Source organism: Fusarium musae, chromosome 7 (genome assembly GCF_019915245.1).
Source record: "Fusarium musae strain F31 chromosome 7, whole genome shotgun sequence".
Taxonomy (NCBI): Eukaryota; Fungi; Ascomycota; class Sordariomycetes; order Hypocreales; family Nectriaceae; genus Fusarium; species Fusarium musae.
Window position 1 is genome coordinate 2,131,603 of NC_058393.1, and position 17,616 is coordinate 2,149,218.

General features: G+C 48.0%; 5 protein-coding genes across 5 annotated transcripts; 2 read left to right on the forward strand and 3 right to left on the reverse strand.

Annotated features, from left to right (window-relative positions):
- Positions 1-357: 357 nt before the first annotated feature.
- J7337_009819 (uncharacterized protein) lies at positions 358-1,707 on the forward strand (the record flags this gene model as incomplete). The annotated part of the gene is made up of 3 exons (XM_044827414.1): positions 358-1,006; positions 1,058-1,457; positions 1,506-1,707. 3 exons carry the CDS (start codon positions 358-360, stop codon positions 1,705-1,707), a joined length of 1,251 nt encoding a protein of 416 aa, XP_044678008.1.
- Positions 1,708-4,113: 2,406 nt separating this feature from the next.
- Positions 4,114-5,064, reverse strand: J7337_009820 (uncharacterized protein; the record flags this gene model as incomplete). The annotated part of the gene is made up of 3 exons (XM_044827415.1): positions 4,114-4,334; positions 4,390-4,796; positions 4,850-5,064. 3 exons carry the CDS (start codon positions 5,062-5,064, stop codon positions 4,114-4,116), a joined length of 843 nt encoding a protein of 280 aa, XP_044678009.1.
- Positions 5,065-5,726: 662 nt separating this feature from the next.
- On the reverse strand, positions 5,727-6,618 carry J7337_009821 (uncharacterized protein; the record flags this gene model as incomplete). The annotated part of the gene is made up of 2 exons (XM_044827416.1): positions 5,727-6,377; positions 6,421-6,618. The coding sequence occupies 2 exons, from the start codon at positions 6,616-6,618 to the stop codon at positions 5,727-5,729; spliced, it is 849 nt and encodes a 282-aa protein (XP_044678010.1).
- Positions 6,619-11,820: 5,202 nt separating this feature from the next.
- Positions 11,821-12,307, forward strand: J7337_009822 (uncharacterized protein; the record flags this gene model as incomplete). The annotated part of the gene is made up of 2 exons (XM_044827417.1): positions 11,821-11,911; positions 11,991-12,307. 2 exons carry the CDS (start codon positions 11,821-11,823, stop codon positions 12,305-12,307), a joined length of 408 nt encoding a protein of 135 aa, XP_044678011.1.
- A 2,374-nt stretch (positions 12,308-14,681) lies between these two features.
- Positions 14,682-17,230, reverse strand: J7337_009823 (uncharacterized protein; the record flags this gene model as incomplete). The annotated part of the gene is made up of 4 exons (XM_044827418.1): positions 14,682-14,861; positions 14,910-16,327; positions 16,381-16,990; positions 17,093-17,230. 4 exons carry the CDS (start codon positions 17,228-17,230, stop codon positions 14,682-14,684), a joined length of 2,346 nt encoding a protein of 781 aa, XP_044678012.1.
- Between the last annotated feature and the right edge of the window lie 386 nt (positions 17,231-17,616).

The window sequence follows — 17,616 nt, forward strand, 5'->3', positions numbered from 1 at the left end:
CTATTGATTTGATCTTCATATGTATGAGGTCACGTATATTAAAGCCAAGACCTGAGCTGCCGGTAAGTCCTTAACACACGCGCTTTCCTCCTGTGACTGAGACCCTGGACCTTCTATTCTCTTGTAATCCATGAGACCGCCTCCTCGAGAGTTAGGTACCTTAAACATAAATCATTGTCTCGCTGCCTGTTTTTTTGCACTTTCACGCCCTGAAACCTGACCTAGACATCCACGAGACCTTGCGGCTCCTGATACAGCCTCGCTGCTCCTAGGACTCATACAGCACGAGACCTCATTTGCCTCCCCAAGGCAACTCATCCTATAGTATATATCTTTAGCTCGTTATCGTATTCCAAGATGGCGGACAAACTAGACTTTGATCCAAGCGCTTTCGCAGCCGATATGCAACTGCGCACTCGAAAGACCCGAAACTTTGACAAGATCGAGCACGATCTGCCCGATCCCAAATCCGCTGCTTTTCAAAAGACACAAGCTGCTGCTCTCTCAGCACCTGTCAATGTCTCAGCCTGGCTCTCACGCTTTGCACAATGGAACCCCTTCGGAAAAGCCGTCGATGCTGGCGATATAGTGTGGTTGATGGATAACACGGCGTACCGAAACCCCGAGACCGACCAGTGGGAGGCCGAGTTTGTCGCTGCAGTATTCGAGAACGAGCCTAAGTGTCGCGTGGCGGATATAGTGTCTGGAGTTGCTTCAACGTTGGGGTTGGCGGACGATGCGGCCGAGCGCGATGTTATCGAGAAGAGAATCATCCCGTTCCTCTGGGATATTCAAGCAGGGAGAGTTTTCTGGATCGAGCATAAGAAGAAGGAGATTAAGTTGGGACCGACGAGTATTAATGGTATTACCACGAGCGTTGAGCCTCTTCATCACGCCCATAAGGGGTCGGTAGTTGATGCTACGGCGTTGGTATCCCAAGGCACTCAAGGGCTTCATGACATGCAGACTTACTATGCTGGACCTGAGGGTTGGGCCATCATATCCGGTACGTTCCTTCAGTCACATGCTATCAGCCATACAGACTAACATGGCTCAGATGTCGACGACACCATCAAAGTCACCTTGACCAGCGATCCACTAGGCATCCTCAAGACCACCTTTGTCGACGAGCCAACACCGGTTCCTGGCATGCCAGAGCTTTACTCAGAGCTTCAGACTCTTCTTCCTCGCGATACTCCTTGGTTCTACCTCTCAGCATCCCCGTACAACCTGTACCCTCTTCTTCGAGAATTCCGAGATCGCTACTTCCCGCAAGGCACATTGATACTCCGAGATTCGAGCTGGCGTACCGTAGCTGGCTTGTTGTCGGCGCTGACAATGGGAACTGAGGAGTACAAGGCAGATCGCATGAAGAAGATTCACTCGTGGCTACCAAAAAGAAAACTCATTCTCATCGGCGACTCGACACAATCCGATCCCGAGGCATATGGCGAGATGTAAGTAGCCCGCACTGATATAGTGCCTCTTGACTAATTCGCTTGTAGCTATCGAACGTTCCCAGGCTGGGTCAAGATGATACTCATCCGCAAGGCCACAGATGTCGCTGCTATTGGTATTGAAGAGAAGAACCAGCTGGAGAGATTTGAAAAGGCATTCAAGAACGTACCGGTTGAAGCATGGCATGTTTTTGAGGAACCGAGTGAGTGTAGGAACATTGTTCGGGATGTCGTTCGTAAGAGGAATTGAGAGGTCATCGTTTTCATTATTAGCAATGGAATTATGCGAGGAAGAATGAGAGTGTTGTATAGCTGCACACGATGCGCACTGGATTATCATAGAGGGGCCAAACTGTTTCATTGCTTGGGGGTTTGGTATGGGCCATGACAAATTATGCGTGTACAATTTTGGATCACTAGATAGATCCCTATGAGGCCCTCAAGATTCTTCATGCTTGCAAGAGAAGTTCGGTTAAATAATTGATATACAATTTGTCCCAATCTTCAACATCAGATACTTCGGAGGGGGGAAATAGAAACCGGTTCGTCTTCGTCGCTCTATCTAGGATCCCAGACTATTCATTCATTTTCAGTGACAACCTCGATGCTCGTGTGGCTATGCTATGAATCGTAATTAACTGCAAGGTGTTGATCAGAGACAGGGTTGGTGGTATATTACACCCAATCACAACAAATGGCGGCGGACCATTAATGGTTTGAACCAACGTGCAGAAGTTGATGTTACATATATATTGAGCCAACCACTAATTGATCTGCAAACAACTTGGCCTGTTATTCTAGCCGCATGCTGTAGTTATTAATGTCTGTTGACTTCGCTGCCCGCATCTCATTTCTAGCGTTTCTCTCACATCCCCGTGAGCCATATCCTCATCTAACTCTCCTAAACCAACTTTCATTCCACTCGATATAGCATAATGGCTATCAGATTCACCGATTACTCGCTGCAGAACCAGTCTCCATTTTTCTTCAATGTCCCGCCAGAAATTTATGACATGATCTTGATCAACTTGTTTGGCAAACGCAGACTCCATATTGAATGCGCTCCGCAGCCGAACGGCAACGCTCGGGGGGGCAGAAGGCAAGCCTTCGATGGACGCATTTTCATTGTTTCGAAGGGCATGTCTACCTTTCCATTATGAAGAAGAAGATGGATATCGGAAATCTTAATTATCATCGAGGTTCATTCTTACTTGCGAGCGAGCGTAAGTCATCCATCTTGTGCTCACTGCGACTATTACTAATGGCCATACTGCTGGTAGCTTCGAGCAAGGTATAAAGATTCTTTATCAGTCAAATACTTTCGAGATTGAAGTTATGAGTGCATTTATGGAGTTTCAAAGACATCAAATTGCTCCTGATCTGAATCATTTACTCACACAAATCGATACTCAAGTATCGATCGAATTCAACGATCTGGTCTGCTATGGAAGCGAGCTTGAAAAGACGGGAAGACCACAGCCCATAAAGTTCACAATGCTGTGCCATACTCTGTCAAAGATGAAGCAAGATCTCAAATTGCGCTTTCATGTGGATATGAGCAACAGGGAGCCCTGGCACACACACACACACACACACACACACACACACTGCTGAGAGCAAAAGACTTGATTGCGAGACTATTAAAACCGGACTTGAGACGCTTGTTGGCAATGGGCGGGTCACTTGTGTGAATCTGGTTGTGGCATGGATGGCTTCTCGGAACTTCTGAAGGGAATACGGTCAGAAAAGCTAGAGGCGGGGCTGAAGCTTAACATGTGTTCTCACAAGCCTCCGAGCCGCTATGGCTCGTCTTCCGAGGGGGAACAAGATGACGAAGCTTCAACTGATGGTGAGAGCAATGACCAGGTTGATGAAGAATTACAGTGACAAGTAACAGTACCTGGAAGCAGACTAGGTAGTAAGGTACCCAAGAAAGGTTGAGTCCCCGTGTACATAGGTATACAACCCATAACTGGGCAGCTCTCTGGGTGCAAGATCTCGAGGTTAAACTACACTTTTGCCTGTTCACTCGCTCTTATGAAAGTAGGACCAGAGTTGAGTGTGTACAGGGCCTTCATGTGTCTGCCAAACCATGATTGGTTGTCTTGGATGCACGGGAATATCATCCAATCGGTTCTGATTCCTCATACACATCAAGGCCTAAACCGATGGCATTTCGGGTTTCGTATCAATGGCCTTTGACTATTATATATTCTAACCCTCCACATCATCTATTTCGCACACTGCAATATCATCATAAACGATAACAACCAGGATCCCCCTTCGGTTATCACAGGCGGATGTCTCTGTGGTGCCATTCGGTACACCGTCAACTTTAACGCATAGTACCCATGGCCACCAATTGTGAGCTGTGCCTGGATTATCTCTAGTCACTTGAGCTAACTCACTTACAAATAGTCATCAGCATGCCAATGTATGTCTATTCCTATCAAGAGACTCCATAATAACTAGCGAACACAAAACAGGTACAATGTGTCGCAAGTGGACATCTTCTCTGGTCGCCCAATTCCTTGTCATATCCCCTAAGCAAATTAGCACAGCACTAAACACTTTCCTGACATTCAAAGAGTACATTTCCTCGCCAGGTCGGTTCCGTGGTGTCTGCGGTGACTGCGGTACGTCAATCGCATGGCGCTCAGCTGATTACACCCCAATATTTGATCTGTACTTGGGGACGCTGGATGAGAAGTACCTGGTCGGAGATGGCGTCGTGGCCAAGACCCTCGCAACTCCAAACGGAACGCAGTACTGGCTGCAGAATGCCATTCATGGGGTTACTGATGTGCTTGAGGGTGGGAAGAAGTACAGTGAAGAAGGCCCCGACGGCATACGTGAAGCCAATGACATGGTAGCCCCCTAGAATCACTGCCATATGGCGGTTTATTGCGGCAATGTAACGAGATGTTAGGACCCGAAGTCTCCAACATCTTCTGCACCTCTTCCTCAAAGCCGCGAGGCAGGATGACTAAAGCAGCACTCAGCTTTGGAAGTGCGAGAAATCGCCATAGCGCTTCAATAGTGTTTTCTTTGCAGGCTTGAGTGAAGTACATATAGTGATAGAACGAAAAATGTGGTAATAAAATGACAAGCTCGACCTTGACATTGTCACGCACAAGGTAGCGATCCAGAGTCGAAATCAGCACATCAAAGTCTGGGATGGGCTTTTGTTCACCACCTGTAAAGAGGCACTCAAACTCGTAAGATCGAATGTGGCGGACTATCGCCGCTGGGATGTACGCAAAGAAATCGACGGCGTCGGATAGTGTGTTGAAATAGAATGTGTTAAGTTGATAAAAGAGGTATGCTCCCTCGTTGAAGCTGTTCAAGTCAGTCGATCTATTCACCATGTAAACTTATAAGAATACGCTTACGCCGCTTTACAGGTTAAGAGTATGTTGGTGTGTATCTTTCCGCCATACATACATTCCATTCGACGACATTCGACACCATGGATCCTTCGTTCGTAGAATACATAGATATAGGTGATAGGCGATACGAGAAGCTCGCGGTAGATAAACTGCCTAATATCGCGATTGAGCTTGGTGAAGAATAGTGACTTCTTGGGACCCTCTCCATATTGCTGCATGGTCAATGTAGGAAGACCGTAGTCTTACCCGGTGAAAAGACTTACGCAAGTTATTCCCAAGATACACAAAAGTTTGGCTAAGCTTTCATAAGCTGGATGATACTTAGGTCAGTGTGCTCTTAGGCCATACGTAGTTGTCCCAAGCTTCTTTGCTTCATCAGAGTACATACTTTTTCAGATGTCTAACTTGGTAGTTGACAGTTGAGGTTGGCTCAAAGAGGCTTGATGGTTCTGAGGGGATCCAGGACAAGAAGGATGAGGAGAAAATGAAAAAGAGAAGAAGAGGGAAATAGAAATTCCAATGCATAATAGCTCATAATCAGGGCATCAAGATTCTGATCAGTGAATGAAACCGGATTGTCCATTAATGAACAGTTTGTGGCAGAGGATAAGGAGACATCTCTGCTGAATTCACGCCTTACACGGTTTGGTCCTTTGAATAAGGCCTTCGCAGTCACTTCATTGCACGCACGAGCTAGAACCGTCACTTATTCCAATGTCGGTGTACAAAATTACATTAACCACTGCATTGTCAACAGTAACCTTGAATGGCTCCATCCAAGAAATCAAAGAAGGATGGCTTGGCTATGGAGGCTCATATGTACAGCTTTAGAAGTTAAACGATAACGATTTCGCTCAGCTGCTATGGTTGATTCATGTTATCAGAAGTCGCCTTGTGTGGGAAAGATATAGAGACCATGGTTCTCGTCATCGGACTCTGGGTCTTCTTCTTCCTCTGCCTCTCCTTCTGCTGGGCCATTATCGGGCTCGAAATGGCATTCGGTATTTTCCCAAATCGTAGCATCGGCTTGTTTATCGCCTTCCACAATCTCTTTCATAGCTTCCGGCAGATGCAACACGAGTAGTTCAACCTTGCCCTTGCTGAGACCACCCCGAAGGAACATTCTAAGGCATCTCAACATCAATTGACTGTCCCTCTCCAAGCTCCCATGGTGAGCTCTAAGACCAGAGAGGAGCATTCGTACTTCCAGGCGATGTAGTAGCAAGGATTTAGGCAATGCAGTGGACAAGTGGCAGAGACCCTCGTGAGCATCGTAAACGGCCGGGCATTCGAGATGCAAGCTGATTGATCGAATATATTTCTGCTTGGCGTTGAACCAGGAGCTGAACATTGTGTAATCCTGCGGATTATCGAGAATGAGTTTGTTGGTGCGATAGAGCACAGGAAGACCGCTCTGATAGCTGCAGTCTGTCAGCTTGAACTCAATCATCATATCTGATGCATTATACTCACGCCCATTTGCAGGTAAACACAATGTTCGCCGACAGAAAACACCATTTGTGGTCTTCTTCTGAGTGTGGATGGATAGGTGCTTTCAACCCTTTTCTACAAACGCAGTGATACCACCCCGGGATCCTCGAATATTTAGGATGACCCTCACGCTTGAGTTGCTCACTGCTGTGAAGAAACTTGATGTGCACTTTTGACTCTCCAAATAGATAGATGAAGGTTTGCCGTCTGAGCTCTGGGGATAGCTTCGTAAAGAACAAGGAGTTCCTCTGGGCATTGCCCTTCTCGAACTCTAGCCCCATGTTGGGGGGGTTCGTGAGAGTTTTGTGGTAGTGGTACGATGATGCGAAACGGAAAGGATGGAGGAGAAAATGAGGAGAGTGAGGAATAGAGTTATGGGAAGACATTATAGACATTTAGGCCTGTTCAAAAAGTAGGTAGATCCATGGCAGTGTTTGCCGGTGCCTGAACAGGCTGAGTTGACTTATTTATCATATATGCCTACAGGATGCCTTGCTTTCTTCATTTAAATTCACTGAAAATCAGCCCGAGCCTTGCCTTGCCGGTCCCTACATTCATTTACTTACCTTGCTACATATAACACTTGCTTACCCTTCGATTACATGCTGATGAGTTTAGTCTTCTTATTCACTAAGAACCTCTGTCATACCATCACTTCGAGCCAGCCTCGCTGTAAGCCGTTTCAGGGGCTACTTTCAGGCAGCATCTGGGTTTTCAAAGTCACTACCTCAGCTCTAAACACACCAGCTGAATGAATTGACATGCGAAGAGAATAAACCCTAATATCTTCCTGTAAGAGTCGCTGTTTCAGCATTTCTGTGGTTCTACATGATGCAGCTTGCAGATTATTCGTTCGAACTTGAGGCTGTCCTCTCCTTCTAAGAACAATGTGAACCATACTTAAAACCAACCCTCACCTGTAAGTCAATCCGGCATAATTTACTGATCAATCCTGATGATTCTATAAGCTATAATCCGCATTCTCTAATCATGGAGCCCGGATTCTGCACACAATGGCAGTCCCGTCGGGAGAGATCATGCGTGTTCACGAAGCTCGACAGGAAGTGGGCGGCACATATATTTCGAGTTATTTGGTCATTTGTGAGTTCAAGTGACTCTCTATTAGTCCCCAGAATCTAGCAAATATCTCTATTTATATTTCCCGACGGGTTGTTGGCGCTACCGCAGATGCGATGAGAGTTCACCTCCTCGAGTGCCCGATGAGTTTCTCCTCCTGCAGAGTCCGGGCAATGCTTGGAGGGAATGAATCTTGACTTGACAGGCAGGCTCACAAGTGCGAGATCCCCTATCTTATTGTGTTGCCGTCTGAAAAAAAAAACATTGGCATAGTCTCCGCCCAGGTACAACCAGGCTCTCCTAACCCTCCTCTTGAGTACCATGGGTTTCCACGCTCCAAAGCAATCTCGTCTTTACGTGCATCACCCTCCCTTCAGAGAAAACACTAAAGATACTACATCATTCTAGATCTATTGCTCCTTTCATTTCAGTGAGCCAAGAGGCATTTCTCAGCTCGAATGGCTCACTCATGTCTTTCCTGGACCTCTTTAGAACGATCAATTTACACCCTGGCGCGAAAAACTCTCCTTCTCTATGCTGTCCAGGAAAATACATCGAAACTGAGTACTGTTGCACATCTAGGTCGAAAAGAGCTTCTTGAACTCGTCCCGGCGATTTATGTTCCAGTCGAGAATGGGAGGTCATATCTTGTCGGGAAATTGAAGCAGACAGTGCCTAAGATGGCCGTGATGTGCTTTTAGGGGAAACGCTTCGATTTCCACTCAGAAGATACCAGACATGGACAAAGTTAACGCCTGGTTGGTCCCAACAGTTGGGGGGCTTAGATATCCATGGATGAATGGATGTTTATGTGTAAGTCGAGATGTCTACAGTGGCAACAGCCTCTTTGTAGTTGATTACAGGCGGTTGCTGTGGACTGACCAGCCAGGTATTGGCTAGGCGGCTTCCCCAGATGGGAAGTTGAGGATATGATTGGTAGAAGCTCGTTATCTTATCGGTCTAGAGGGGCAGCAGCACACAGACAGATATTTCTGTGAATTTGTCCAACTCTGATGAAGAGATGGAAGCTTCAGTAGTGAGAACAACAACAACAACAACAACAACAACAACAATAGGGTTGTCCTGTGGTCAATTACTTGTCAACCATTCTCTTATTATTTTCATTGTCTACACCATAGATTGAAATAACGGTCTGACTATGATTCTGTCTCTTCAATGTCAAGGAGGACCAACAATGCACTCATGGCTACTAGACGGTGCCATCACATACAAAGCCAAAAGATGAAAAGTCGAGATTCGAGCTCGAAATTTCCACCACGAGAGGAAACCTCCTCCTTCGATTTCACGTGCCAGCGGAATTACCCCAAGAGGACAAGGAGCGGGAACCTGATGTGAGGCACGAAATAAGCTAATCCAACAGATCCAATGGGAGCTCTCAAAGTGACACGATGCATGGAATAGTACGGATAGAACAAGCACAGACCATTCCACGCCCGATGCCGGATCCCGGTGTAAGCGCTCTCGAAAAGACAGCGAAAGTAAAAGTAAGGTTGAGGTTGAGTAAGGCGAGGGAGGAGGAGGAGCAGGATCTTTGAAACAACGAGTGAAAATTGGCAATGGATGGAGGATCGGGCCTTTTGCCTTTGGAAGTATTACGCGAGGTCAATTCCACCTCAAGAGTATGTCTATCCAGAATCAGTTGTCTTGTCTGCAGTGAAGAGCATCGGGATTAGATGCCATATGATCTCATATGTCGTCAGTAATCATTCAGACCTGATCAAACAATAACTTCAAAGCAACAACCATTGTACAATGGCATTCATCCCTAGGTAATGAAAAGACATTTCGTTGCATCTGTCGGACTCTCCTACCAAATCCACCACGTACTGTACATTCTTCTTATTAGCGATGCACAGGAGATGCGACTCGGACAGTGGAGGCTGAGTACGTATCTTTTTTTTTTTTTTTTTTTTTTTTTTTTTTTTTTTTTTTTTTTTTTTTTTTTTTTTAAACTCATAAACCACATGTAATCTGAATCTGTCATAGCCTGTTCTCGACACGGGATTGGTCAAAACGCCATCTTGATTCAGAGATATCAACTATTTTATTTTTCAACAGCATCAATCACAGCAACTGCAAAGACCAAAGGCCGCGGGGGGACGAATGCCACGTCTTACGATTTGTACATGATGTAATTAAATGTTTAGTTCACTTGTCCTCATTCTGTCATAGTCTTGAGTCGTAAGTATCTGTAAACAGATAAGTATGTAACCAACCCCGAATGCCATTATCAATCAAGATGATTTCCAATGCTCGCTGAATCCTTCGCTATTCGGCATTAACACTCTCCCCGTATTGCCTCCCTCCCTCCTCTAGAGTCTGGCCCTCCTCTCCAATTTGTAACGCTGGTCTTTTCACGCTTGTATGTCGGCGTCTTAGGCCCTACATTAGCTCTGCCTAGACCATGTGCCTCCGCTCCTCTCCGCTCCGCATAGAGCGGCAGCTAAACTCACACAGCGCAACAACGTTTCGCGTTTGGAGTCCAGACCAGGGGGGGGAGCACCTCAATTACGTAGGTAGGGTCCAGCAATGACATGGAAGTGGCCGTAGCTTTTATTTCCCTTGAGGACTGCGGCCTTTGTTTTGTGAGATCGCGTCAATGACCAGCCTCGGATGGCACGGGCACAGCACGGAGCTCCTCGCTTGTGCTGTACAGAGACCAGCATAGCCATGTGCCGTAGCAGATGTACATACATACAGCAGAGTGGTGGAGGACAAGACCCTCTAGCCTCGTCTTGACTTGAGAAACGATCATCACTCGCAGACGCGCCCATCTGTCCGCTTTCTAAGGTTAGGTAGTCTCTAGTCTACCCACCTCCTCCACCAACCACACATTCAAAACTCTCCCCCGGACGCCGTGCCCCAGACGAGCATTCTCTCCCAAAAAGGCAATGTGTGTTCCCCCGCGCAAACGAACCTCCTGAGTTTCTGTTGCCAATCCCGGAGGAAAGGCGAAGGGGGCGTATGAATGGTGAGCCTGGGGCGGAAAGGGGGAGAGCTTCTCCAAGCAAGTGCCATGATGTTCAAGACGGCAAATGGTAGATGATCAATGTGTGTGTGCATCGGGTTGTAAACTTACAGTCAAGATGGTGGTCATGTTCGGAGTTTGGGGTAGTAGTTTTGGTGAATAGCATCAAGTTGGGCATTATTAGCTACTCCAACTTTCGGTTCGGGTTGAGCATGCCGGTGAATTTGCTTACGGTGCCTGGAGTTATCGGTTCGGGGATTTGTCTTGGCTTTAGTTAGTGTCTATTCACCTTTGACGTCAAGGTGAATAAGCTGTAGCCTTGAAGACGGCTGCTTGACCCCGTTGATTCAAGGCGATGGACCACGCCATTCCGCCCAACTCCGGTCGTTAACCCCAGACATCTATTACCTGGAGTGTTGTGCCGTAATGCAGGACGGTATATCGGCCGACGGGATCAATGACCGACTTGTCTCGACTCATGCAAGATGGGTTTTGTGGAGGGATGATCACCATCCTCTCTCAACTTATGATCAACTTCCTTGAGGCCGTCCATCGGAGACTGACTGTCACAAGTAAATCTGGTCCCACATGCGAGGTAGCGGAGTCCTTGGCCCTGCTGTAGCTGTAGCTGTAGCTGTAGCATCCATGGCCCCCCATGTCGATTAACGTACATATCCCACGTCTTTGGGCAACTCTATCGTTGGATGCCTCTGCTGTGCCACTGGGGAAAGAGGGAAAGTCAACAAACTCATCCCACTCTTTTACTTCCTTTGGGCAGAGTTGCTTCTGATTTCTGGGTGTGGGTAACGTGTTGTTCTGTGGACATGCAGCTCAATGCCACCAATTGTGGCCTGTTTTTTCCCCCTCTGTCTGTCTGTCTGTCTCTCTTGGTCGTGTCGAGGTTTTTTTCCCTGTAGGATGTGGATTCTCAACTTTTTAGCTCCGCTGGGGCCCAGTTCGCGCCATTTTGACGGGACTGCCACTAACAGAAGCCACTAGCAGCTGCCTACAACCTACCTAGGGACGTTCCCTGTAAGTGACCTGAGTCTCTGGAGTCTGTGCGTGCGTGGGTTGCCATCCATCCATACCACACGCTTCGGCGCGGTACAGTCCATACAACCAGGACCTGGACTGAGGTGGGCTTGGCTGAGAGTTACCTTGGCCTGAGCTAACTAACCTCCATTCACTCCATCCCATCCAACCCAACCCAAAAAATTCCTCAAATACATAATCGCGCCCTCTCCCACTCTCGACTCTTACTTTGACCCTTCCCTCTTCTTCTTCTTAACCCAATTGCATTGCATCTTCGTCTTCTCTCATCTTAGCAAGCAACACGCTCTTCACTCGTCGACCTCATCAACATCAACGTCTACCGAACTATCCCGACCAACCACCAACCACCCAAACATCCGTCACAATGTTCTCTGCTACTCGAGCCCTCCGACAGGCTGCTGTCCACGCTGAGCGTACTCCTCTAATCAAGTTCCTCGGTCCTCGAACCATTCCTTGTATGTCAACCCGCTGGCTGGTATTGAGCAATGCCGTCTACTACTTTCCCTCAGCATAAGCTAACACCGTCCTCCGCAGCCAACGTCGACCACACCCCCAAGCCTCACCCTGCCTCCGGAGTCGAGAAGCTCCCCGAGTCCTGGTCCGGCTACGGAAACGGCGATGCTGCCACCACCCACAAGTCCTTCAGCTCCTACCGCGACCACGTCCAGCAGCACGGTCCTCTCCAGAAGTCTGGCTTCGGCGGAACCCCCGCTGCCTCCCTCGGCTCCGTCAAGCCTCCTCAGGGCGTTGCCTTTGACGTCTCTGAGCTCCCCACTCGCTTCCACCGCACTCCCCTCAACGCCGCTGAGATCGAGGCTATCGAGTCCGGCGGCGCTGCTCTCTTCGGTTAAATATGTCTCCCGCCACAGGCGAGGAGTTATAGGTGGAGCGGTGGGATGAAAAGGGAAAAAAGACGGGATGAACGAATGAAGACCTACGATGACGCGCAGATTATGACGAGAGCCAGAGCCTACTGCCTGGAGCATATATCCTGCACGACATAGTATACGGGGACGCCGAGTGACGATGCACATAGTGATCAACTTCACTGTGCATTCCAGGGAGGGGTACGCAAACCCTTCTCATCGAGATACGCAGAACAGGACCATGTTTCCAACTGCAGTTCACTTCGATATACCACTTAGGGCACTACGGTACTATGCCGCCAGGAGCGTCATATGAAACGAGGGGCTAGTATATGCACCATGAAAGAGAGAGAAAACGAGAAAAAGCAAATAATTCGGGTTTACATAGAGAATACCCCCGACTGCGGAGAACGTTGCGACCTCCGTGCTTTTTGTTCTCGACTGGCGTCAACGCCATTTCTTTCTGGATAGTTGGAGACCTACCTGCGAAGCTTTAACAGCAAGCAAGGAGCACCAGAGCACCACGGCGTTAAGCAAAGGAGTTGTTTTTTTGGTAGAAATATTCAATACCAGAGGGGAAAAAGTCTATACTATTACATCGATATCCTATGTCTTTACCGTGATGTGTGTTGACCTTGATGTCTTGCCATATTTTTCGAGTGTCATGACAAGTATGCAACATGACATGCCACTCACCCTGGTCAACAGGTGTTGTACAATCCTTGGCATCTGCAGAACCCGTCTTCTCACGAACTATTCTCTTGGTTTATTTCCAGGGGGTTTCCAGTCGGCTCATACCCGGGCCCGGCTCTTCCTCTTCCTCTTCTTCACCTAAACCGGGACCTGAGAAGATTTTCATTCACAGACTCTTAGTGTCCACCGGCGTCTACTCTAAGTCAATTGTTGATGAGGCTCCCTTTTCCTTCTCTTTCTGGGGAAATACATGCATGATTCGGTTCCCGGTTCCGGCTCCGGCTCCGGGATTCTCATGAGTATATATCCGTACCTTGGTTAACTAATGTCAAAAAATAAATTAATAACCCGAACTCCACATGGAGAATTGGAGAAGGATGGGATTGATGAATGACGACGTTTGACACCATAATTATTCTTCTAAAATATTACAGGGCTTGACCGAGTCTTGCCGATGGAAATGGTGCGAGCGAGCTTGGACGCCGGGTTATACCGGCTTTTGACTTAGACTGGCCATGAGGAGAGAGTGAGTCTAGAGCCGCCTCGTAGGGCAGTACCTCACTCTACTTTGTGGTGTGTTAATTATTTGCCGGTTACTAATGAGGTTAAAGGCAATTTTACTTGAGAATCTGGGGTTTGTGCACTGCGACGATCAGGGCGTAATTAATCTAAATTCCCCCGCGTTTTGTGCGTCGCCTCGTCTTGCTATATCCAGACAGTCCAATGTATGTATCGAGATACCACGGGAAGCATTCAAGGGGCTAGGAAGAAGCCTTGCTACCAGATCTTGTAATGAGCATGCGTCAGAGGCGCTTCAGTTACAGTCAGTACTGTGATTACAGACTCCTATGGCTCCCATGGCCTCTCATGGACATGTCATGATGGGCACAATTCATCGGTGGAAGGGAAGGCTTGTTTCATAAAGTCAAATATTGTCGGACAACAGGATCATTGCGACTCTGTTCATGCCTGAACATGACATGTTAATTCTGCATATAAAATGTCTCATGAGGCGAGGAGTATATCGCGAATCAACCATGAGTTTGTCTTGTATCACCGTATGCATCATCACCTTTCCCGTCCACCGAGCCGTAGATACATCTGTCAGGCACCTATACTCCCTGAACGACCAGGTAAAGTGTCCTACAAGGTGAGACAAAGCATGTGCATTGATCGGAAGTTGACCGACATCGACTTCAATTAGAGCGAGCTCGGTCTAGTGGAACATGACATAGCATGTGAATAGACCAACAGCGAAGACTATGGCAGACAACATGTCTCAATGCTCATCATGTGTATCGAAATGATCTTGAGTGTTGTTTTATACAGGACTACAGTCGACAGAGCAATAGCATGAATTGTGCACAATACATGAGCTGATCGCCTGTTACTCACTCCATCACAAGGGCAGCCAATGTAGATATTCAAAGCTAAAGATGTCCTTCCAGCTTCGTAGCGGTTTTCAATATTCTATGTGATTTCCTCTAACGGTAAACCATCATGCGAATAACAGTTATGTAAATTAGCTACAGCCGCTTGACAATTCAAGCGACGGCTGTCTCCGAACCCCAAGACTTGTAATCTTTTCAAACTCATAAGCAAAACTTTTCTTTCGTCACATCGTTTATCCCAGCCAGACCTTCTCATCGTAATCCAGGTCATCCATCTACATCAGGCATGCCACTTGGCGACTGCTGCACAGATCTGAGGAAGCAACCTTGACACGGCTTGTTGGGCTGACCCATGTGAAAGCCTCGACGAGCCATTCATACCACACCTTGGTATCATCTGTCTGTCGCCACATGCTAACCTCAAGCTCGGTATCAGCTGGGAAGTAGAGAGGGTTCTGTAATTCTGTTAGTACGCTTCGATACCTGCTGCAGAGGGAGCTCACCTTCAGGGGGAAGTAGATGGGGAACCAAGAGATCATATCTTTGCTCTTCTCATCAATACGCCCAGGGTGTGTGCTGATTTCGATCTTCTCTCCCTTGTTCTCTGGAATCTGAGACTCATATAGAGTCGACTCAAAGTAGCCCGCCAACCCATGAGTGACACCTCTTGTCCGGCAGACAAAGGTGAGATGAGTATATCGCGAGTTGTGGTCATTGGCACCAGCTGCACCAGCCATGCTACCGCCGCCACCTCCCACGACGCCACCAGAGCGCTTGGCCTCCAGGGCAGCGAGTGAAGATTCGGGAATGGGGTGACAGAATTCCCAGGCTTCCTGAAATCTGGGCTTGTTGGGCACTTTCTCGGCAACAAAGTCGAGAGCAAAAAGGCGAACAACCCAAGGTGTCTCGAAAGCGTTGGGATCTCCAGAAACTCGTGAGAGGATATCAGCGTGGATCTTGGGTGTTGAGATGGGGCTCAGATGAGCGGTGTAAGAGCTGGGAATGGAGATTCCATGTGGTGTGGACATGACATGTTGGATTCCATCAAGACATTCGGGAGAGAGCTCGTTATCACCGAACGAACCAAGAAGCTCAGAGATGAGAATATCAACCTTGCCATATACAGGTCCATTCTCGTCCTCGGAGACGATAGGACCCTTCCATGCTCGCATATCGGTCTTGACAACCTTGACCTTGCCACCCCAGACAAGGTCATTCTGGCGCAAAAGGTAGACATAGGCGTTGGGGTTCTTCTCAACCGCCCACATATCGATGGGAACGCCGGCATCCTCAGACGCTTTGAGTGCTCGAGTAACGAGAGGACCACGACCAGAACCAGCAACAGCAACGACAACCTTGCCGTCCTTGGAGGTGGGTTTTTTGAGTTCCTTCCATTCTGTGAGAGCCTCAAACACGGCAATCTCGTACTGGCTATACTTGACGGGGTCGCCCTCGAAGACTTCATATGTTGCTGACTCGAGATTGTCTGACAGGGGCTGGAGAGGTGACTGAAGCCAGTCTTGGAAGCTGGTCAAGGTTGGGCTCTCAAGGTAGCTAAATGGTGGCTGTTGGTCCTCGAGCCATCGCAGGTATGAAATATAGTCGTTGTTTTTGGTCTTGTTTGACTGTCCCTGAGCCTCAGCTTCGGCCAGGCTAGGTAAATCGTTTTGAGCGGTTGGCAGAGACTGTTCACCATCCTTAAGGTGTGAAACATCAGGGCCAACGTCACAAAGCAAAATCCATGGGACATTCTTCAAGCGCATGTACGAGAATATGAGATTCTGGTGGTGCTTCGACAGTGATGGGAAACCAGCCTTGTTGGCCTGGAAAGTCGCAGGGCTGAATGTAAGATAGTGCAAAGGCTCAGCAAACCATCGATCCTGAAGATCCTTCTCGGGCATAACACGCGGGATTTGCAAGGCTTTTTATCAGGTTAGCATTCATGAAAGATTCCAGGGGTTGATGTGAGCGTACCAACAAAGAGTCTAGTGTTGTAGTTGCAGACGCTTCGGACATGATGCCACGAATCCCAAGCGGCCAGAAGATCGATCTCCTTTCCTTCGGTCTTGGTTGGAGTCTTAACATCAAGGGAAGAGATGTTGGCCGTCTTTGCATCAAGGCCAGGCTCTCGATACATAGGCATGTGAATCAAGAAAGTGAGTCGGTTCCCAACTGTGAGAGCCTCCTCGACAGCTCGTGCGTATTGGGCAAGACTTTGGTTGCCGCCGTCGATAGAAGCATCCTGTCGAGGGGCAGGAATCATGATGCTCCTCACACCGCAAAAGTTGGCATAGTTGATCTCCACGTTGAGGACCTGGCGGGAGATGCTTGAGATGATGGGGTTAGAAGATCCAAGGTCGAGCCAGGGGCTGATGACTGCAGTGTAGGTGTTTACAGCAGCGCTGGGGAACAGAGCGGTGTCCTTGGGAGTCAAAGGAGGCAAAATGGGCTCTGCTCGTGAGCCAGTTGCCCTGGCAGTAGGCTTCTCCCCATTTTCGGATAGAGTGGACAGATGCTCAGAAACGAGAGCAAAGACACGGTCTCGGAAGTGAGTGTTTGTGATGGGAGTCGTCGCAAAGGCTAGCTGTCCAAGAGTCAATCGGTGGCCCCGAGCATCCTCACGAGTATATGCCATATATTATGTATAGAATATAAAGGTCTTTGGCGTGGAAAGCTTGCGACTTACACCATGGTTCAGCAGATGGCCATACTGCATATCGGTGAGGGGCTCATCGCGCTTTGAGTCGTGGTATCCAATATGAAAATTGGGACGTTGAAGACCAATGTTGTCAGACATTTCGAAGCCTGCGTCGTCAGAAGCCATGATTGTAGCTTAGAGTCCGTCAGGAGACGATGTTTGCGGTTGGAGTTTGCAGGGAGAAACAGCAAGCAAATAAAGTTGAGATTTCTGGTGGTGGAGTAAATTCACCCCGCCAAAGCAAGCCAGATCGTTCAGTTGTGCCAAGTGGGAGAGCAGAGTAGAGGGGAAAGGAGTCGTAGACAAAAAATTGCTAAGAATCAGATTGTGTACTATAAAAAAACTTCGTATTGTTTGTATGCAAGAAGTATCTCCAGAAACCTGCGGGTTGGAGTTTCGAGCTTCAAGCTCGAGAGAAGGAGCTGTTGATCTTCGCAAAGACCCTGAATTTGCACAGTGTGCGCCCATTTTGAGTTAAACAGTAAAGCGAAACAGGTTCAGGTTTGGTAAAT